Here is a 22,752-nt window from a genome sequence, read left to right on the forward strand (position 1 = left end):
TGTTTTTAGACTATTTGTAATATTTGAAAGAAAATTCTTTAAGCTTAAAATATTTTTTTCTAATTATTACCATTTTTTACATACAAAATGTTTCATGTTAAATTTCACTTAATTAGAATAATTCTAAATGATTTCATCTGCATCTTAAAGTTTTAGTTTTTAATTAAGATAAGCAATAAATTTGAATTAATTTGCTTTGACTTTTGAGCTTAATTTAATATTTTATTAAAATTATGCTATAAAACCTAATAAAACTGTTTCCTTTAGGTAGAAAATCCTACGTGTCTATTTGTGTTGTGTTCAAAAAAATTGTTTACATGTTTTACAAATCTTTACTAAAATAATTAAAATTAATCACTATATTTGCAATGATTTTTTTATACTTTACTTTATTTTTAAGTTAAATATGTCATGTAATAAAAATAATTAAATAATTTTAGTTTTCTATTTATTAAATCACTGCTTAACACGTCAAAACTGTTTTATAAACTTTTTTTTTGTTTCCTAAAATCAGTAATTTACATGTAGATAGAACTTCTATTCTAATATTTTATTTAAACTCTATTTGACTACTTTCTCCTTACTTAATTTACTCTAGCAACTCTTGCTTTCTTCAAGCATGACGAGCTTATAGTACTTAAATTATGGCATCTCTGGTTTGTAGCATGTAGTCATAAAATATAGTAGATTTTTTTCATATAAGAAAATAACACGATTTTAAATTTTAAAGAATAGGTAAAGTCACATAATTTTTTTTATTTTTATCATTTCTTGAGGAAATTGAGCTATAAGAGGTTTTTACTTAGTAGTAGCTGATAAGAAAAGTAGCAAAGATTTAACTTAAAAACTTTCTGAAGCTTTTACAACTTTTTTATTGATATGTTTTAATTTTATATTTTAAAAATCCATATTTAATAGTTATAAAATCAATGTAAAACACTTGTTTTATACGTCTTGATGCATATTAAAAGTAAAATTATTAAACTGATTATAACTGTTTAAAAACAAATTTTAAATACTGAAACTAAACTAATATTTTTATTTTGTTAACAAATAAAAATTACAACCTTTAATATCAGGCATACCATATGTTTTTTCAAAAAAATACTGATTTTCTGATTTTCTCAGTTTTATTAAAAGTACAAGATTTTTCGGTCCGTTATTAGTATAAAAAACTGTAAATAATGTCTTTAATAATTTTAAAATATTGAAGGTTTTGTGATGCTACTTTAAATGTGTTTTATAATAACTAAAACTCTAAAAAGGGTATGTAATAAAGTTTACAGAATAGACTTTATGTATTTAACTCTAATTTTAGAACTTTACATGTTTTTAATTGTTTTTTATCTATAATTCTAAATATATTTATTATAATTCACCACTAATGAGTGACAACAGTATTCTTTCTAATATTTTATACAAGGTTTATCCATTACTAATGTTTTATATGTTTTGCTGAGTTCTAAAACTATATTATGGTTACCACACAAAGTTCAAAAAAGCTATATTTCTAAATTAAATTTTTCAAAATAGCAAATTATTGCTAATGATGAAAATTAGGACCAGGCCGTCAATTACAAACATCCCTAAACTATTATTTTTTTAGTGAGTTTTGGAAAAAACAAGAAACGTTTTTTTAGAAAGTATATAATAATAATTCGATTATAGTTTAGAACTTTTTGTTTCTAAACTTTTTTCATATAAACTTTAAACAAAATAATTTGTCTCAGCCTGGTTACTTGTTTATCAGCTAACTTATTTAATGTTTAAACATTTTTTAAAACTATAATTTGTATATAAGTTATCTTTTTTTTTCACGGAGAGTTTAATTACCTTTATGAAAACAAAATGTAAATACAATAAGCTTGCAGTTTGCAACCCCCCTGCATTAAAACCTTCAAAAGTCTATTTATAAATCGTTTGGCTATTGTAAGTTATTAGATACCGCTGGTATGACTCCGGCTACGTTTGTTTAATAACTTGTTTAGTGTTTTACAACTGTTAAAAATAAAAACTACTTTGTTTGTTGTACTATTTTGTATTTTTTATTATATATAATATTTTATCCTACGCTTACACTTTTCGTCCTGAACAAGATGTTTACTGGTATCCTTGGTGTGTGACTCGATAATCTAAAGGTTTTTCGAGCACCAGGCCCAAAGACAAAAAACTGTCTGAGTGTATTTTTTTTCATTCAATAAACTTGAATAAAAATAAAATTAAGTCATTTTATTATAAAATGTATCTAAAAATAGTTAGTAAAATGTTGAAAATTTATTAAAGTGGAAAATATTTTTTTTCTACCGAATTGTTCAATAAATTTTAGTTTGGTTTTAAAGGTTTTAATTTAAATTACAAAAATTCGTTTTAAAAGGTGGTCCTAAAAAGGGCCTGCGTGTTAGAAGTCGTGTGCTTTAAATCTTTTGCTAAAACTTATTGCTTTTTAAGTCAAATTAGTTCAATATTTGGAGTTATTTGGGTGTTGGCCCTTAAAGAGGCCGGATGTTGCAACTTCAGAAGTTTGTGATTTTTAAGCACGTCCACCACGAAAGCGGCGGGCTTTATGGAAATCCACTGGTTTGATGGTCTCTCTGTTGGCATGGGTTGCACACGAATAGGCATCCTCGAAAAGACCAAATGAGCTTCGGAAGCTTCTTGCAAAGCTAACATAGCTTCTCTCTGGAAACGCAAGTCAGTCTTGAAATCTTGAGCGATTTCACGCACAAGAAGTTAGAATGGCAGTTTAGGGATTAAAGGCTCAGTCGCTTTCTGGTAACGACGAATCTCACGGAGAGCCACTTCACCTGGGCGGTAACGACGAGGCTTCATGACACTTTTAGTTGCTAGTGACTTTTGCGTGCAGCCTTGACAGCAATTTGCTTGCTAGCAGATTTTCTTTCTGTTGATTTGCGGGTGGTTTGTTCTTTTGTGCGGGCCATTGTATATTTTACTGTCTATTTTCTAAAAACTGTTATATTTATATAATGAAAATGCGTTACGGACGTAGATGAAGTGTGACCAATTTTCGACTTTTTTGACTTAAAATTCACAACTTTAGTTGAAAAGTTTTTAACAGAGGCTGAGAAAAGTATGAGTAAGTTTTCAAACATATATGATTTAAAAACTTTTTGTATTTTTCTAAATAAAATTTTCAATATAATTTTCGAGTATATTTAAAACAGATACATTTTTTAATGAAAAAAACGGTCGGCTCTATATCTTACACAAACATGAGTTAAATAAGATAACAAGTTTTCGCTAAACTTTTGTAAAAATATTTAGTCAGAATACTCAAATTAAAATAAATCAAGTAAGGTTCTAAAGAGAATAATAATTTAATAATACGTGTACATCTACTTAATAAAACTGTCTATCAAATATTTTTTTGTTTACAAAATATTTAGAAATAGGTTATGCAGTTAAAACAAAAACAAAAACTAACTAACTAACTTTAAAAAACTCAAGTATATTTGTAAACAACTGTGACAAAAAAGATTTTTTTCCATTTAGTAAAGTAATAGTTTTTATTTAACTTAATTGTTATTTAGATATTTTTTTAAATCAAATTAACCAAAAAGTTTATTTTAAAAACTAATACTCTTGATACAGTAGTATTTCTGTAAATTTTAATAAAGAAATTTTCTTTAGTAAGTGTTGAAAACAAGTTATGTTATATCTAATACATTTTAAACAACTTGATGTTGTTTTTTATTATGTTACAACAAAGTTAACTAAACAAAAACTAATTTGAAAAATCAGTTCTTCTGATTACTTATTTTCCAAGCTTTAAAATCAACAAAAAACACTTGGTACGAATTGGATTTAAATTAAATTTGTTAGTAGTAAACTTTATTATGCACTTAGTCAAATACTCAAATTAGTTTATAAAGTTCCACAACTTTAGTTTTAACAAATATACTTAGATTTATTGTGTTTTTTTTTCGTTAAAGAAATAGTTTTGAACGTTTTATATATACACAGTCTTAAAATAGTTGTTGATAGTTTTCATAAAAAATATTGAAAATTATTTTTGAAAACTACTATTGGTACTTACTTCTTCTACTAAGCAATAACTACTTGTGTTATTTTAAACGTTGTTGTGTCACATAAATGTTGTAAGATCTTTGCAAATTTTATGCATTCTTTTATCGTTTAATCAAAATCTTACAGTTTTTGAATGTCTACATGTCAACTAAAACGAAAATGTGTTATTGAAGTTTGGAATGTATTTAAAACTGAACTTGTTGAATAAAACTGTAATAAGCACGTTAAATGTTTTTAAAATTAAAAAGAAAATATTCAAAGTTAAGAAAAATAGAGCTTTAAAAAAAAAAGAAGATTTTATTGATGTTAAACTTGAAATGTTTAAGTTTAGTTACCTTTTTTGAGTTTAAAAAAGTTTTGTAGAAAATCAAGTTTTTTTTAGATTAGAAAACTTAAAGAATAATATTTTTTCAAATAAGTGTAGTATAACTTTTACTCAAATAAAAAAACTGAAAATACTCCGTGTCAAAATTTTGAGTTATCATGAAGTATCATTAAACACACATTACGTCAACAAATTATAAACTTGATTGAAGATTCATTTAGAGAATAAATATTTGTTTTTAAACAGTAAAATTTTAAAAGCATGATGATAAAACTTTATTATTAAACATTACAAACAACATTTTGAATACGTAACATACAGAGTTACATTAAAGCTAAAAGAATAATCTAATAACTTTACCCTACTTAAAAACTAAAGATACTGATTGAGTAAGTACATAAAAGCTAGAAGAGTTAGTACTATTTTTTCTAAGTAAGCATCGTAAAATAAGGATATAATTATATTATAAGTTTTAAAATTTATGTATAAAAATATATAAGTATTTTAATAAGTAAAACAAACTTAAATCAACCTAAATTTTTATTAGAGTTCTATGAAGAAAATTCTAAGTGTTCTTATAATAAATATATGAGACTTTTTTTTATTACTGTATATATTAGTTAAAATGCAAGCTTAAGACTACTAAAGTATTATTATTTTTAAGCATAAATAATTTTTATAACACGACTTATTTTTTAATACTGTTTTGCAACTAAACTGTTTCTATGGAAGAAAATTAGTTTCTTAAAATGACCAGATAATTTTTTTTTTATAGTTCGTTTTTAGCTAGTTTACAAATATTTATAAACGTCGTTTCTGAATAAAATATACTTAATAACAATTTAAAATCATTCAATACGATAAAAGAAAGATAATGAAAAAAAAATTAAGAAAAACCTAACTCAAAAGCTAGGTTGTTATTAATGTATGTATGTATATATATATATATATATATATATGTTTTGATATTTTATAAAGTTTGATAAAATCGTTTATGTTTTATAAACAACGTGTTTAAGTAAAAAAACAGTAAAAAATCTACAAATAAATTTATTTTGTCTTGTTTTAATAAAAATGTATTTGAATAATAAAAACGTAATGAAGACTTTAAATATAATGAAGTGTTTTACCATTACTATTTTAGACTTTTTAAAATATATCTCAAAAATTACTATTTAATGCAAATTATATGTAAAATATAACTAAAAAATCTGATCAGTATCTAAAAATAAATTTAAAAAAATCAGTAAACTTTTATTAAAATTTATAACAGTTAAACTGAAAAAGAATAATTCGTACTTTAGTTAGTGGGTCGTTTTATTGCAATAATAAATTTCATGCGAAAACAGAAGAAAAAAGAGTTTATCTCATTTGAAAGCTTGCCGCGATTATAGAAATCAAATTATAAACTTTACTGCATGTATCAACAGCAATACGAAGTTTCAAACTTTAAAAGTAATACGTATAATGCTTAGAAGCTAAAGTAAGTTTTAGTTCTTGATAGTGTTTTAAAACAATAGAAGTTTTGTCACTGTTGTGATAAAAACAGTATTACTTTATCCTAAATAATTAAAATACAATTTAAAAACTTTAGTAGTTTACTAACTAAATTTTAAAGAAATTTAAATTTTGTTTTGTCTTTGCTTACTTAATAAAGCTTATATAGGTATTTGCCTTAACTAAAAAAGAATGCTCAATTTACTGGGATGTAAAGAGCTTATATAGATAGATTTATTACTAGTACCAATTTTACCTAAATATACTCTGATATGCTTGAATTTTCGAATATGTTTGTATTCTTCACGCATGAATAAGTTTTTAAACAACAGTATAATTAACTAACATTGTTACATGCAGTTTCATATTTTATTTTTGCTTGAAAAGGTCGCAATCTCTTGCAACCGAAACCGGTCGCGAATAAAATATAAAATTTGCATAAATCTATCTTAATAAAGCTTAAAAAATTTTAAAAATAAAATTTATAATATTTTTTTAAATAACAAATTGAACGAATGATTTTTAGTATTGTTCGAAATTAACAATTCCTTAGAATTATATTTTGTTAATTTCACTCAATAAACTTCGGGTTTGAATTAGTTTCAATGTAACGTGGTGATAGTAAGTTAGATTATCAAAGCAAGTAAAGAAAAAAAAGTGTTTAAATAAAAATTTGATTAAAAAATGCCTGTAACTTTACATGAAACTGTACCGTTTTTAAGTATATAAAATAAAAATTATCGTAATTTTTAAAAATACTTGTAGGTAAAATTTAGAATTTTAAGTTTTATCTTAAAAATTAGAAGTTTAAGTGTAATTAGAGGAAAAACTCAAAAATATATATTAACAAACAGTTTTGTTAAAGTTTATAATTTAAAAACTATATATACAAAATTTCACATCATACACGTCGCAGTGTTAAATACACACTTTTGTTCAAGCAAAACAAAAAAAGTTTATTTACTTCAAACATTTGACGCGTTGTTTTTAAATTAAGTTATAAACAAATCTGCTAAATCAACTGCATTCTTACCCTTTGTTTATTGATAAATTAATGCTAAAGAATAAAAATATAATAAATTTTTTATATATGTTCAACGGTAAACAAAATAAAAAATTTACGCAACTATTAATAACAAATTGGTAGAATCTTAATCTAGGTAGTAAAAAAGGAAACGAAAACTTTTAAAGCTGTTTCTTATTAATTTAAACTTAGTTTAGCTGTTCTTATTAACTCTGTAAAACTAGTTTTATGTTTATTTTAAATTTTAACTTTTTAATTATACATAGTTTTGTAATATATATATCAGTTATTAACTCACTACTTATTGATTTATTTTAGTTATCAATTTAAAAACGGTTAAAAGTTGAAATGGTGATGTAAAAAGCTATTATTTTGTACTTTGCTCAATAGACAAATAATACTCTTTTTTTTTTATAAAAAGGTATAACTCAGCAAGTTTTTTTCAATGTGATTTTCAGTTTTGAAATATTTTGAACATAATATAAAAACGAGATCTGACGCAGTTAAAAAAACTACAGAAGGAAAAAAGAAAATGAGAGAGCTCAAAAATACACTGGAGGGCGTTAAATTAATACATTAGACGAGGTTCGTAACGCTGTTATGAATAATAAACCTTTATTCTCTACAAATATTCAATCGGTATGGCAGCATCTAAAGGTAGTAAGAAAGCAGTAAAGAACGTCCCAGCTGACGGCAAGAAGAAGCGCAGGGCTCGTCGCAAGGAAAGCTTCAGCATCTACGTGTACAAAGTGCTCAAGCAAGTACACCCCGATACTGGAATTTCCAGCAAGGCCATGAGCATCATGAACTCTTTCGTCAACGACATCTTCGAGCGCATTGCCGCTGAAGCTTCACGTTTGGCTCACTACAACAAGCGTTCAACCATCAGCAGTCGCGAAATTCAAACTGCTGTTCGTCTGTTGTTGCCCGGTGAGTTGGCTAAACACGCCGTCTCTGAAGGTACCAAAGCAGTCACCAAGTACACCAGCTCAAAATAAATGGTTTAATTCAAACCAGGCTCTTTTAAGAGCCACCCAAAAGTATTGAACAACTTAAATCTAGTGTTTTAAACAGTTTAATAAATATTTAGCTATATAATGCTTTTATATAAATAATAATTGTTATGTAATGCTTTTATGTAAAATTACCTAGACTAAGAAGATCATTTTTTTTTGAAAATTAACTTTTTAGTTTATATTTATATTCTTTCTTATTTACATTTTGGTAAAATATGCATTGTTTTATTTATTTTAAAGCCCGTATGCAAAAGTAAAATCTAACAAAGAACTTTCAGAATTAATAATGTCAAAAACTTCCCAAATCACAGATTGACCATTAGTGGGCGCTAAAACATTAACATTAGCCGAGGTTCGTAACGACTAGTTGATATAGCTAATTTTTTAAAACTTTTACTACACATCATTTCATCATGTCAGGACGCGGAAAGGGAGCAAAGTCAAAATCCAAACCAAAGAGCCGATCATCACGCGCTGGACTTCAGTTTCCAGTCGGTCGTATTCACCGTCTGCTGAGAAACGGTAACTACAGCCAACGCGTTGGTGCCGGAGCACCAGTCTACTTGGCTGCAGTATTGGAATACTTGAGCGCTGAAGTTCTCGAGTTGGCTGGAAATGCTGCTCGTGACAACAAGAAGTCTCGTATCATTCCCCGTCACCTTCAACTTGCCATCCGCAACGACGAAGAGTTGAACAAACTGTTGGGAGGAGTTACCATCGCTCAAGGAGGTGTGTTGCCTAACATCCAATCTGTTCTCTTGCCAAAGAAGACCGCAAAGAAAGCATAAGTTTTTTAAAACAACAGGTCCTTTTAAGGGCCACCCTAAAATATTACAACTAATTAGTTACTCAATGCGAAAAAAAAAATGCGAAAAAAAGTAAATTTACTCAGTTTAGATCTTTTAATGATTAGTAAATAAGGAACAATATTTAGAGCTTCATAAAAAGTTTTTTTAAGCATATATTTTTTTTCAAAGTTAAATATTTAAAAATTATAAGCAATTTCATAGGAGCTTATACAAAAAGGCATCTATCAAGTTTAAAAGATAAAACACATAATCGAAAATCCTTTATAAAACCGTATAAAAAGTAATATGGCTTTACGTCGAGAAGTATTTATTAATGTAAAATAAAAGCTAAAGAAGTTTTTAGCAAGATTGTGCAAATTTGTAGCAAAAATTTAAACGCATGGAATACTTATGTAAACTCTTAAATTAAGTTGTGTAAATTGAACACTAGGTGGCACATTTATGTTTCTTCGCGGTTCGTAACGCTCTTAAGTGAGTATAAATACCGTCGTTTGAGCTGTAATACCATTCACTCATCAACATGTCTGGTCGTGGTAAAGGAGGAAAAGGTCTAGGAAAAGGAGGCGCCAAACGCCATCGCAAAGTTCTTCGTGACAACATCCAGGGTATCACCAAGCCCGCCATTCGCCGGTTGGCTCGTCGAGGCGGTGTCAAGCGTATTTCAGGCTTGATCTACGAAGAAACTCGTGGTGTGCTGAAAGTGTTCTTGGAAAATGTTGTCCGTGATGCTGTCACTTACACCGAGCATGCCAAGCGTAAGACAGTCACCGCTTTGGATGTTGTATACGCATTGAAGCGTCAAGGACGTACTCTGTACGGATTCGGAGGTTAATAAAATCAAACACCTCGGCTCTTTTAAGAGCCACCTATTCAACTTAATAAGTAACACAATTAATGAAATACAGAGCGAAACATGAATTGAAAAAAAAATCTTTACATTATGTTGTAAAAATACATAAATGATTTTTTTAACATGCTTTTAATTTGAATTATTGTGTGGAAACAACTTAACGATATATACGTATGTTTAAGGTGTTATTTGATTTATAAATTAACAAAACAATATTAAAACAACCTATCAAACATTTTTAAGCTTTAAAAATTTTTCAAATTTAAAATTTTTGTCCGAATAAACTGTTTCAAGTGTCACAATGCGCTTTGCTGCCTCTAGTGTCTACATTCACTTCGTTTAAGTTCGTAACTGTGAAATTTTGTATAAATTAAATAATTTTCACATTGCTTCACTTATTTCAACATGGCCCGCACAAAACAAACCGCCCGCAAATCTACTGGAGGAAAAGCACCTCGCAAGCAGCTTGCCACCAAGGCTGCACGCAAAAGTGCGCCAGCAACTGGAGGTGTCAAGAAGCCACATCGTTACCGCCCAGGTACCGTTGCTCTTCGTGAGATCCGTCGCTACCAGAAATCGACTGAACTTTTGATCCGCAAACTGCCATTTCAACGTCTTGTGCGTGAAATCGCTCAAGATTTCAAGACTGACTTGCGTTTCCAAAGCAGTGCAGTCCTGGCACTTCAAGAAGCTGCTGAAGCTTACTTGGTCGGACTTTTCGAAGACACTAACTTGTGTGCCATCCACTCAAAGAGGGTAACCATCATGCCCAAAGACATCCAACTTGCCCGTCGCATCCGTGGTGAACGTGCTTAATTTGTTCGTTTGTGAACAGGCTCTTTTAAGAGCCACCTATAGCATTCAATGAGCAAGCCGTAATATAATGCATAATTTAGTATATCAACTTACGCGTCAAACATTTTGCTAAATGTATACCGATTATTACCTGGGAATTTTAAGCAAAAAAAAATCATAATATAACGTAAACAAATTTTTCAAGTTACCGAAATGAATATTTATTTAGCAAGTAAGAAATTAATATGGTTCTCACTTCCCTATAAAATTGTAAAATTCTGAAAAATACCTAGAAATTAAGTTTTTTTTTTACACAATCATTGGAATTTGAAAGCCAAAACAGTGACACCGCGTGGTGAAAAACATATGTAAAAATTAAATACTACCAAATATAAACAGCAAGCAAGCAAGTACTAGCATTCAAAAATAAACATGTAAATAAAGAAAACTTAAATGTTTTTGAGCAACAGCTCATTTTTATTAAAATCATTTCGTCTTAAACAGTCGATATGACGTCAATAGTAGTTTTTATATTTAAAATTTTTTTTTTCAAACTAAAGAGATTTATTAGCTAAGCTGTACGAAACATTAGGAGGATAATATAAGTAAAGGTTGAAATAAACTAAACTAAGCATTTGCTAGCATGCTGTTTTTATTTGGGAGTAATTAATTTTTATATGTGTTTTTCACCACGCGGTGTCACTGTTTTGGCTTTCAAATTTCAATGATTGTGTAAAAAAAAAACTTAATTTCTAGGTATTTTTCAGAATTTTACAATTTTATAGGGAAGTGAGAACCATATTAATTTCTTACTTGCTAAATAAATATTCATTTTGGTAACTTGAAAAATTTATTTACGTTATATTATGATTTTTTTTTGCTTAAAATTCCCAGGTAATAATCGGTATACATTTAGCAAAATGTTTGACGCGTAAGTTGATATACTAAATTATGCATTATATTACGGCTTGCTCATTGAATGCTATAGGTGGCTCTTAAAAGAGCCTGTTCACAAACGAACAATTTAAGCACGTTCACCACGGATGCGACGGGCAAGTTGGATGTCTTTAGGCATGATGGTTACCCTCTTTGAGTGGATGGCACACAAGTTGGTGTCTTCGAAAAGTCCGACCAAGTAAGCTTCAGCAGCTTCTTGAAGTGCCATGACTGCACTGCTTTGGAAACGCAAGTCAGTCTTGAAATCTTGAGCGATTTCACGCACAAGACGTTGAAATGGCAGTTTGCGGATCAAAAGTTCAGTCGATTTCTGGTAACGACGGATCTCACGAAGAGCAACGGTACCTGGGCGGTAACGATGAGGCTTCTTAACACCTCCAGTTGCTGGCGCACTTTTGCGTGCAGCCTTGGTGGCAAGCTGCTTGCGAGGTGCTTTTCCTCCAGTTGATTTGCGAGCAGTTTGTTTTGTGCGGGCAATGTTGAAATAAGTGAAGCAATGTGAAAATTAGTTAATTTATACAAAATTTCACAGTTACGAACTTAAACTAAGTGAATGAAGACACTAGAGGCAGCAAAGCGCATTGTGACACTTGAAACAGTTTATTCAGACAAAAATTTTAAATTTGAAAAATTTTTAAAGCTTAAAAATGTTTGATAGGTTGTTTTAATATTGTTTTGTTAATTTATAAATCAAATAACACCTTAAACATACGTATATATCGTTAAGTTGTTTCCACACAATAATTCAAATTAAAAGCATGTTAAAAAAATCATTTATGTATTTTTACAACATAATGTAAAGATTTTTTTTTCAATTCATGTTTCGCTCTGTATTTCATTAATTGTGTTACTTATTAAGTTGAATAGGTGGCTCTTAAAAGAGCCGAGGTGTTTAATTTTATTAACCTCCGAATCCGTACAGAGTACGTCCTTGACGCTTCAATGCGTATACAACATCCAAAGCGGTGACTGTCTTACGCTTGGCATGCTCGGTGTAAGTGACTGCATCACGGACAACATTTTCCAAGAACACTTTCAGCACACCACGAGTTTCTTCGTAGATCAAGCCTGAAATACGCTTGACACCGCCTCGACGAGCCAACCGGCGAATGGCGGGCTTGGTGATACCCTGGATGTTGTCACGAAGAACTTTGCGATGGCGTTTGGCGCCTCCTTTTCCTAGACCTTTTCCTCCTTTACCACGACCAGACATGTTGATGAGTGAATGGTATTACAGCTCAAACGACGGAATTTATACTCACTTAAGAGCGTTACGAACCGCGAAGAAACATAAATGTGCCACCTAGTGTTCAATTTACACAACTTAATTTAAGAGTTTACATAAGTATTCCATGCGTTTAAATTTTTGCTACAAATTTGCACAATCTTGCTAAAAACTTCTTTAGCTTTTATTTTACATTAATAAATACTTCTCGACGTAAAGCCATATTACTTTTTATACGGTTTTATAAAGGATTTTCGATTATGTGTTTTATCTTTTAAACTTGATAGATGCCTTTTTGTATAAGCTCCTATGAAATTGCTTATAATTTTTAAATATTTAACTTTGAAAAAAAATATATGCTTAAAAAAACTTTTTATGAAGCTCTAAATATTGTTCCTTATTTACTAATCATTAAAAGATCTAAACTGAGTAAATTTACTTTTTTTCGCATTTTTTTTTTCGCATTGAGTAACTAATTAGTTGTAATATTTTAGGGTGGCCCTTAAAAGGACCTGTTGTTTTAAAAAACTTATGCTTTCTTTGCGGTCTTCTTTGGCAATAGAACAGATTGGATGTTAGGCAACACACCTCCTTGAGCGATGGTAACTCCTCCCAACAGTTTGTTCAACTCTTCGTCGTTGCGGATGGCAAGTTGAAGGTGACGGGGAATGATACGAGACTTCTTGTTGTCACGAGCAGCATTTCCAGCCAACTCGAGAACTTCAGCGCTCAAGTATTCCAATACTGCAGCCAAGTAGACTGGTGCTCCGGCACCAACGCGTTGGCTGTAGTTACCGTTTCTCAGCAGACGGTGAATACGACCGACTGGAAACTGAAGTCCAGCGCGTGATGAACGGCTCTTTGGTTTGGATTTTGACTTTGCTCCCTTTCCGCGTCCTGACATGATGAACTGATGTGTAGTAAAGTTTTAAAAAAATTAGCTATATAAACTAGTCGTTACGAACCTCGGCTAATGTTAATGTTTTAGCGCCCACTAATGGTCAATCTGTGATTTGGGAAGTTTTTGACATTATTAATTCTGAAAGTTCTTTGTTAGATTTTACTTTTGCATACGGGCTTTAAAATAAATAAAACAATGCATATTTTACCAAAATGTAAATAAGAAAGAATATAAATATAAACTAAAAAGTTAATTTTCAAAAAAAAAATGATCTTCTTAGTCTAGGTAATTTTACATAAAAGCATTACATAACAATTATTATTTATATAAAAGCATTATATAGCTAAATATTTATTAAACTGTTTAAAACACTAGATTTCAGTTGTTCAATACTTTTGGGTGGCTCTTAAAAGAGCCTGGTTTGAATTAAACCATTTATTTTGAGCTGGTGTACTTGGTGACTGCTTTGGTACCTTCAGAGACGGCGTGTTTAGCCAACTCACCGGGCAACAACAGACGAACAGCAGTTTGAATTTCGCGACTGCTGATGGTTGAACGCTTGTTGTAGTGAGCCAAACGTGAAGCTTCAGCGGCAATGCGCTCGAAGATGTCGTTGACGAAAGAGTTCATGATGCTCATGGCCTTGCTGGAAATTCCAGTATCGGGGTGTACTTGCTTGAGCACTTTGTACACGTAGATGCTGAAGCTTTCCTTGCGACGAGCCCTGCGCTTCTTCTTGCCGTCAGCTGGGACGTTCTTTACTGCTTTCTTACTACCTTTAGATGCTGCCATACCGATTGAATATTTGTAGAGAATAAAGGTTTATTATTCATAACAGCGTTACGAACCTCGTCTAATGTATAAATTTAACGCCCTCCAGTGTATTTTTGAGCTCTCTCATTTTCTTTTTTCCTTCTGTAGTTTTTTTAACTGCGTCAGATCTCGTTTTTATATTATGTTCAAAATATTTCAAAACTGAAAATCACGTTGAAAAAAACTTGCTGAAATATACCTTTTGATAAAAAGAAAGTATTAATTTGTCTATTGAGCAAAGAACAAAATAACAGCTTTTTAAATCATCATTAACACATTTAACTGTTTTTATATCGATAACTAAAAAAGAATCAATAAGTAGTGAGTTATTAACTGATAGATAATAATACTAAACTAAGTATAATTAAAAAGTTAAGACTTTAATAACATAAAACTAGTTATACAGAGTTATTAAGAACAGCCTAACTACGTTTAAATTTATAAGAAACAGCTTTAAAAGTTTTTGTTTCCTTTTTTACTACTTAGTTTGAAATGCTACCAATTTGTTATTAATAGTTACGTAAAATTTTTATTTCGTTTACCGTTAAACATATATAAAACATTAATTTTATTTTTATTCTTTAGCATTAATTTTTCTAGAAACAAAGGGTAAGAATGCAGTTGATTTAGCAGATTTGTTTAAAACTTAATTTGAAAACAACGCGTCAAGTGTTTGAAGTAAATAAACCTTTTTTTTTTGTTTTGCTTGAATAAAAATGTGTATTTTACACTGCGACGTGTATGATGTGAAAATTGTATCAATAGTTTCAAATTATAAACTTTAAGAAAACAGTTTGTTAATATATATTTTTGAGTTTTTTCTCTAATTACACTTAAACTTCTAATTTTTAAGATAAAACTAAAAGTTCTAAATTTTACCTACAAGTATTTTTAAAAGTTACAATATTTTTATTTTAATTAACTTAAAAAAGGTATAGTTTCATGTAAAGTTATAGGCATTATTTAATCAAATTTTCATTTAAACACTTTTTTTCTTTCCTTGCTTTGATACTATAACTTACTATCACCACGTTACATTGAAACTAATTCAAACCCGAAGCTTATCGAGTGAAATTAACAAAATATAACTCTAAGGAATTGTTAATTTTAAACAATACTAAAAATCCTTTGTTCAATTTGTTATTTAAAAAAATATTATAAATTTTGGGGTACAAATTTTGTAAGCTTTATTAAGCAAGCAAAGACAAAACACAATTTAAAGTTTTCTAAAATTTAGTTATTAAATTACTCAAGTTTCGAAGTTGTATTTAATTGTTTAGGATAAAGTAATACTGTTTTTATCACAAAAGTGACAAACTTTCTGTTGTTTTAAAACACTAATAAGTGCTATAACAATCTTTAAAAAATTATTATAGCTTCTAAGCATTATTCATTTTACTCGTGTAGAAAGCTTTGGCAGTTTGAAAAACGTTTTTAAATTTAACAAAATATTATATTTTGAGTATGAATAATTTTACTTACATGTTTTTAACAAAGTTTCGTTTAATGTCAATAACTTTGCCGTTTAACTAAAACCAAGATTTAATTATACAAATAAATACGCTTTTAAAATTTAGTAGTTTGTTAGTACTAAACGCATCGTTAAATAATCACAGACTTTATTATATTGTTTTTTTTTTTCGAACTAAAAAACAAGGTTTAACAATAAATAGCTTAGTTGTAAAACTATGCAGATTTTATATTGAGTAATTTTTATTGAACTTCATAAAGTTTTTTTTTTTTTAAGTAAAATTACTAAACAAGGAATAACAAATTAGTTTAAGCTAGATAACACTTGTGACTAGTTATTATTAATTGACTCGTATAGAAGTGTTTAAGATATTTTTTTTAGAAAAAAAATAGTTTCATTAATCAAAAGTACTATAAACTTATGAGCTATAAAATACTAAAACTTAGAATAAAGTAAATTATATTGAACTTAACAACTTAGTTGTTCAGCAATTATCTTATTACTACTTTGGTGCAAATTTCTTAACTGGTGGATTTTCTAGAGGCCTTCTTTGCTACCTCTGTTTGGGTGCAGCCTTTTTAGCAGCTGGTTTTTTCGCTACCTTTTTGGCTTGCTTCTTAGCGGTAAATTTCTTAGTTTTAACGGTAGCGTCATCAACAAGTCTCTTCAAAGCCATTTTGTAGTGGACCTTAAAGCCTTCTTTGACGTTGTAGTTGGCTTTGATGTACTTGCACAATGCTTGCGATGAAGCGCCCATGCCAGACTTAAAAGCAGTGACAGCTGCGATGATCATCACTTTGTAAGTTGGGTGTTCAGCTGATAGTTGAGCCTATTGCACTTTACGTGTTTGCACAGAATCAATAAGTGTTGCTTTATATAAAATACACATTAAGTATATTCTGTAACAGAATCAGTCGAATAAAGCTCAACGGCGGCACAGAGTGGAATAATTAAGCTTAAAAAATTCAGAATAATGTATGCTGACTGTATTAAAGCATCTCTTAGTACTAAAATTACTATAAAAATAAAGCAAAAGGACTTTAAAAAAAAGTGTGTCTGTTTTTAAAAACTTAGTTGTACAAGTCTTTTTCGTTAGACTTAGTCTTAAATTAATCTCATAGAATTTTTGCTGAAAAGTGTTTTGAAGCAGAAAGTTTTTTTAGTTCAGTAAAAAATATTTAAAAACGTTATAAGCGACCAGTAATGTATTTGTAGGTGCAAAAGTTTTTTTTGTTAAATATTTTAAAACTTAGAATGTCAACAAAACGGCTAAATCAATAGAAAGCTTTTATTATGAGTTTTCTTTACGTTGAGAAGTTTAAATCCAAAATATGTTATACTCGTAAATAAGTTTAGAAATTTTTTTTTAAGTGGTTTTAACTTATTTTTTATACTTCATAGTTATATTGTCATTTATTCGAATTTATTTTAAAAACATGAATAAATCGCTAGTTTCTTAAAGTAAATGCAATGTTACAAACTAGAAATTTAAGTTTTAAATTTTAGACAATAAAATATAGTTTCTTATGTAAGTGCTATATTTTTCGGACGGCCCACAAACGGTCGCTTCAGTGCATATGCACTTAAAGAGCTTGGTTTAGATCTCAGCAGCGGTTTCTCGCGACTATGCCTGCCTGGTGAGTCCTAACCAGGACGAAACCTGTTGTGGATTGTCTCGGATACTGTTGTTGATGGTAGTGTGGTTCATTATTTTTTTTGTGAAAGTTTTAATTCGATAAAATATTTTAAACGAAAAAATTGGTGAAAACTCACATGAACTCAAAACGTAATAAACAACTTGACAATAATATTTTATAAAATCAACATTATTTTTCTTTGAAACACTTCGCGGAATGTTTCGTTTCGCATCTGACCTGCGAGCGGCAGTTTGCCAACGCGGCTTTCACGTTTGCAAATTTCGATTTCTGAGAACAATGTAACTGTATTGGAGACACTAGAGGTTTTAGTTGAAAACTGTTTTACATGTGGCAAAAAAATCAAAAACATTTTATGCAGAACTTAAGACGACTTGAAGAAAGGTTCTTAAAGGTACTTCTTAATTCGGTGTTTAATTGAAAAAATAGTATTCTTTATTTTTTTTTGTTTCAAACAAAATCAAAACTGTGTATAAAAAATTGACTTTAGAATCATTTGAGAGGTTGTATAAACAGCACAGCCTATTTCCGATGGCTTCTACGACTATGTTTTTTTATCTTTAATTATTTCTTTGTTTAAACGTGTAAAACGCTGAAACAGTTGTAAAAAGGAAAAGTTTGTTTTGCATACTATGCTTAAACAGTATAGTTTATTGAACGATGAAAAAAGACGCTCAAAATATTCGGTGCTAGGAGCTTAAGCACAAAGAACCTTTCGGTTATCGAGTCGCACACCATGGATACCTTTTAATGTCTTGTCCAGGACTCTTTATTTATACTTTGTATATTTAAGTATGAATAAAAAATTAACTAACAAAACAAAGTTTTGCTTTGTTCAATCAGCCAACTTCAAAATGCTTTAAACATTTTTTTTTGCAACGTGAAGTTAAATAAAACTTCCGCACAATATTCATATATTTATAATCAGTAGTGTTGTCTAACAAAAAAAAAACGAATTCATTTCCTTTCGTCAACATACTAAAAAAATCACTGTTTAACTTTAACAAACTTCTAAATGTTATTGAATTTTTGTAGACTTCGTATGTAAATCTGGAGCAAAAACGAATTTTTGCATAAAAAAAAGTTACTCAAAGTAGATAACTATTAAATTTTTTTTAATGGTGTTTTTAATATTAAAAAGTCTATGTGATATTATATTTAGAGAAAAATGAAAAAAAAAAGAAAATCTTTATTCAAAAAAAAACAACATTGCGTTTTTAGAAATTTTTCATATAAAAATTCCTAAAGCAGATGTTTGTTGTAAAACAAAAAGCATTCAACTAGCTCGATGACATAAACTCAGGAGCTTTTACGTGGTTTAAAGCAAACAAACCCCGCAAAAGCTCGTACGGTTTTTCCGACCACTTGTTTTTGTCGACGTCGTAAAAAAGGACGTTTTCGTAGCGGAAGTACAGAACTATTTTGCCGCCAAACGCGATCGCCTGCTCGGGAGACGAGTACCTTCTCGGAACCTGCTTCAGGTAAACGAACCTCCCGCATACGGGATCGTAAACTTCGCTGGAGATCACATCGACCATCGGTTCGTCGTATCCACACATCACGTACAGCTTGCTCCTCACCGCCACCGCTTTGTGCTTCACCCTCGCAACAATCATGTCCGGCAGGTACGACCACTCGTCCGTGACCGGGTCGTAACTCTCCACCGACCTGAGGTTCGAGTCGTTTTCGGTCCATCCGCCGCACACCACCACTTTTCCTTCGAACACGCAGCAAGCCGACTCGACCCTGACCTCGCTCGTCGGACACAGCTGCCGCCTCCTCCCCGTCGTCGTGTCGAACTCCTCGCACGTGTCTTCCCACGAGAGCTTCGTATCCCCCAAGAACCCTCCGATGACGAGGATCTTCGCCCCGAAGGAAGTCGCGCAGTGGTTGGTGCGGTTCCTCTTGATCTTGCCCACCACTTTCCATTTGCCGGCGGAAGGCGAGTACTTTTCGATGGTTCTCATCGGCTTCTTGTTGTTGTTGTACCCGCCGTAGACATAAACTTCTCCTTTTATGTAGAAAATATGAGGTCTGATGCGCTTGTTTTTCATCACGATTGGCAGTTTTTCGCACTTCAGCGTGTTCATGTCGACTTTGAAAACTTTTTTGCACACTTTGTAGGGCATGCAATTTTTTTTCCTGCCACCGAAAACATACGTGCAGATTTTTTCCTTGCTATAATACCTACTCGTCTGATCGGTGTTGCTTGTTGCTTTTTTCATTTTCAAAACCTCCTTCACCACAGCAGTGCTGTCAAAAAGCGAGCTTTTTCCGAATAGGAGCTTCAAAGCGTCGTCCGACATCAGCTGCAGACGGACCATTGACAGGAGTTTAGTTGCGAATTTGACGCGCTCACCCGAGTCGTGGTTGAGCCACCTGACTGCGGCGTGCAAAACTTCCACCTCCGAATCGACGTTCAGCTCGCCGCTCGAAAGTATTTCACGCACCAGCGCGCTGTCCAGCTCCAAAAAGTTGCCGGAGTCGACAACTGTTGCGAAATACGCTTCTATGCAGTCCAGCGACAGTTGGGACAAACCGCGCAGCTTGAAGCGCTTGGCAAAGTTGTAGTGCGTCGCGGCGTTTCGATCGTTCATCTTGATTTTAATGCGATTGGAAATTCTGTTTTCTTCCTCTTCGTTGAGCAAAAGCGCGTTCGCTTCAATTGCTGAATATAAACTGACGTTGTTGAGCTGTGAGCTTCCTGATAAATAATTATTCTGTAAAAAACTTAAAAGTGTTATTTTTTTAATGATTACAGTATGATATGTCGATCGTTCTTCAATAAGTATTAACTTTATAAAAATAATCGTTAATTTCTTTTACTTTTAGTAAAATATTGTACAAGTTGATTTACGGGCTTTTGTTTTACTGTAATCCAAAATGAAAAAAGTTTATCAATTTAAAAAAACTTAACAGAAATATTTTTTTAAATTTTAAACATATGTCTGCTAATTTTAATTTTTATACATAAAACAAGTCTTTTTCAACAACACAAATATATTTCAACAATTTTCTTCAGTGTGATTACAATTGTAACAAGGTAAAACAAATTTTAAACTTATATAGCCTTTTTAATTATATGAGAAATTATCAATCAATTAGTAAAAAAATTTTAAGAAATATTTTTAATGAGTTATAAAGAAATTTAATAGTTACTAACCCTCACAGTTGTTAAATTGTTGCAGAGCTACATTCCTTTTAGTTATATTTTTTCTACAAACATCAAAAAATTTGTTCACTCTTCTTGAAGAGTCTGGATTAGGAAGGTATGTGGCAATTTGTTTTCTTTTGTTTAAAATTATATTCATTTCTAATTTATTTTCTGAAATCGAAATTATTGTGTTTATATTTTTATAATTGAACTTTACTAAACTTTGCTGTAAACTAAAGAAATTATTTCTTGAATTAATTTATTTTTGTTCTCTAGGAGAAGTGATATTTTAAAATGCTGAGAAAGTTTGGCAGCTACTTCTTAAAATCGGGTATGGTTTACTAAACGGAGACTTTTGTTCTTAAAAATATTAAAATTTTAAAATAACCACTGAAACAAAACATGTAAAATGTCTAAAACAACTTTCTCAGTATAGGAATAATTAAACAGTTATTCATTTTAATCGGAAGCTATATTATAGTGAAAACATATTCAGTTAGAATATTATTTTTAGTAAATCTTTCTATGAAAATAAAATTAAAGTTTTAATTAACTTATACGTTACTAAGATAAATAGCCATTATAACGCAATAGAGATATTGGATTACTTAAGTGATTGAATGGTTTTTCTTTACATCCTCACCACTAATCATTATCAAGTTAAAACAAACTAATAATAAATAATAATTAGGGCTGGTTTATAAATACTAAACACAATAAACGAGTAATGAATGTGTTCTTCTATAAGAAATAAAAAATAATCATTTAAGAAACTTATAATATAAACAATACATGAGAAAAGTATATTTAAAAAAATACACAAACTAAAACAATAATTAACAGCTTGAATTTAAAATCAAAAAACACTTGTAAGAAATGACTATTTTTTTTACAAAAACTTTGTACTAAACAACAAAACCAGCATTAAATTCAAATAATGAAACTGCATAGTTTGAAACTATCTGTTGGAATTTTTTTCACGAATCAACTTTCTTCCGCTGGTGTACTTGAATCTGCACACCAATTTCTAAACAATTTTATTTATAGACTTTAAATATTGCATCAGAAAATGTACAGTTGAGTCAGAAATTAGCGTTCCGGTCCAATGATTTACTGTCTTTTAATTTATTTTTTGCATGTTTAAGCCATTTTGTCATTTTTACTAGAGCAAGCTTACAAAACTAGTAAAGTCTCTTTTCACGTAAAATAAATCCAAAAGATGATCTAAAATTTTTAAATATGTTTAAAGCGCAACTGTGTTTAAAAATTGTATTTAGTTTTATTAAAGTTTTTTTTTAAGTTGTTTTCTTACCTATATATTTAAATTAGAATTAAGGTAAAAATGTTTTTAAAAGTTTAAAAACAATGAAAACATACTTTAATGCGACTCTAAATGATTTTTTAAGTAAATTAACTTTTCATATCTAGTCTGATCTCACTGCTTCAAATCCAAAATTGTTACAATTGCAGTTATTATTTTGGTTTTAATTGTTTTTGGTTCATATTGCCACCTCTTTTAATTTTTAGTTTTTTTCACTCAAATTTTCAAACTCCAGGTTTTAAGGTTTCATGAAAACCCTGAAGTATACAGCAGGGTTGACATAGGTTAAAAAAAAAAATCAAAATTCTATAAATTTATTTCCGGTTTTTGAAAATAAAGTTTTTAAGTTTATTTAAATTATAAAATTTAATTCAAGGTAAAAAATGCCTAAAATATGATAAAATGTTAAAAACATATTGTAATGCTACTTTGAATAAGTTTTATAATAAATCAAGTTCTTATTTAAACAAAAAATTGTTGTATATGACAATTTTTCTTGTATATAGTTCAAGTATCGCTATTTTAAATGTAAAATTCTTTTTTCATACACTTGAGTGATTTTTTTACAAAGTTACAGGTTTTTACTTTTTGTCTAACTCAAAAATTCTCAATTTAAATATTTTTACAGTAATTTTTGTATATAATTCTAATTTCAAGATTTTTTCAAGTTTTATGACATTGCTTATTTAGAACACTGAACATAGAGGTGAACCTAAAAGATGACAAATGTGAATGTAAAAATGTTAGTTTAAGTATATGTTGTAGTTAACTTATGACTTTTCTATAAATTTTTTATGGTTTTTATTGCAGTTGTTATAATAAGAAGAACCAATATAAAATAATAAAAACTAATTAGTTCAAAAACTTAACCAGGTATTAAAGTTGCTTGCAGGGA

General features: G+C 29.8%; 7 protein-coding genes and 1 pseudogene across 7 annotated transcripts in view; 4 read left to right on the top strand and 4 right to left on the bottom strand.

The window, feature by feature from the left end:
- Positions 1-2,530: 2,530 nt before the first annotated feature.
- On the bottom strand, positions 2,531-2,939 carry LOC145830241 (histone H3-like; annotated as a pseudogene).
- A 4,592-nt stretch (positions 2,940-7,531) lies between these two features.
- On the top strand, positions 7,532-7,888 carry LOC145849591 (histone H2B 7-like). The gene has a single exon (XM_082954557.1). It carries the CDS (start codon positions 7,532-7,534, stop codon positions 7,886-7,888), a length of 357 nt encoding a protein of 118 aa, XP_082810683.1.
- Positions 7,889-8,319: 431 nt separating this feature from the next.
- LOC145849646 (histone H2A-like) lies at positions 8,320-8,694 on the top strand. The gene has a single exon (XM_082954647.1). The coding sequence runs from the start codon at positions 8,320-8,322 to the stop codon at positions 8,692-8,694; it is 375 nt and encodes a 124-aa protein (XP_082810773.1).
- A 541-nt stretch (positions 8,695-9,235) lies between these two features.
- LOC145829798 (uncharacterized) overlaps positions 9,236-22,752 on the top strand; it is a 43,110-nt gene continuing 29,593 nt past the window's right edge. Inside the window, exon 1 of the mRNA XM_082937665.1 lies at positions 9,236-9,528. Within this exon, the coding sequence (XP_082793791.1) occupies positions 9,236-9,528 (293 nt within the window). The remainder of the gene's footprint in view (positions 9,529-22,752) is intronic.
- On the top strand, positions 9,971-10,381 carry LOC145829669 (histone H3-like). Its single transcript, XM_082937523.1, has one exon. It carries the CDS (start codon positions 9,971-9,973, stop codon positions 10,379-10,381), a length of 411 nt encoding a protein of 136 aa, XP_082793649.1.
- On the bottom strand, positions 11,385-12,530 carry LOC145829803 (histone H3-like). The gene is made up of 2 exons (XM_082937668.1): positions 12,232-12,530; positions 11,385-11,805 (listed from the first exon to the last, which is right to left on the bottom strand). Exons 1-2 carry the CDS (start codon positions 12,528-12,530, stop codon positions 11,385-11,387), a joined length of 720 nt encoding a protein of 239 aa, XP_082793794.1.
- LOC145849712 (histone H2A-like) lies at positions 13,072-13,446 on the bottom strand. The gene has a single exon (XM_082954742.1). The coding sequence runs from the start codon at positions 13,444-13,446 to the stop codon at positions 13,072-13,074; it is 375 nt and encodes a 124-aa protein (XP_082810868.1).
- Positions 13,879-14,235, bottom strand: LOC145849873 (histone H2B 7-like). The gene has a single exon (XM_082954966.1). It carries the CDS (start codon positions 14,233-14,235, stop codon positions 13,879-13,881), a length of 357 nt encoding a protein of 118 aa, XP_082811092.1.

This window comes from Thalia democratica, chromosome 2 (genome assembly GCF_965202585.1).
Source record: "Thalia democratica chromosome 2, ktThaDemo2.hap1.1, whole genome shotgun sequence".
Classification (NCBI taxonomy): Eukaryota; Metazoa; Chordata; class Thaliacea; order Salpida; family Salpidae; genus Thalia; species Thalia democratica.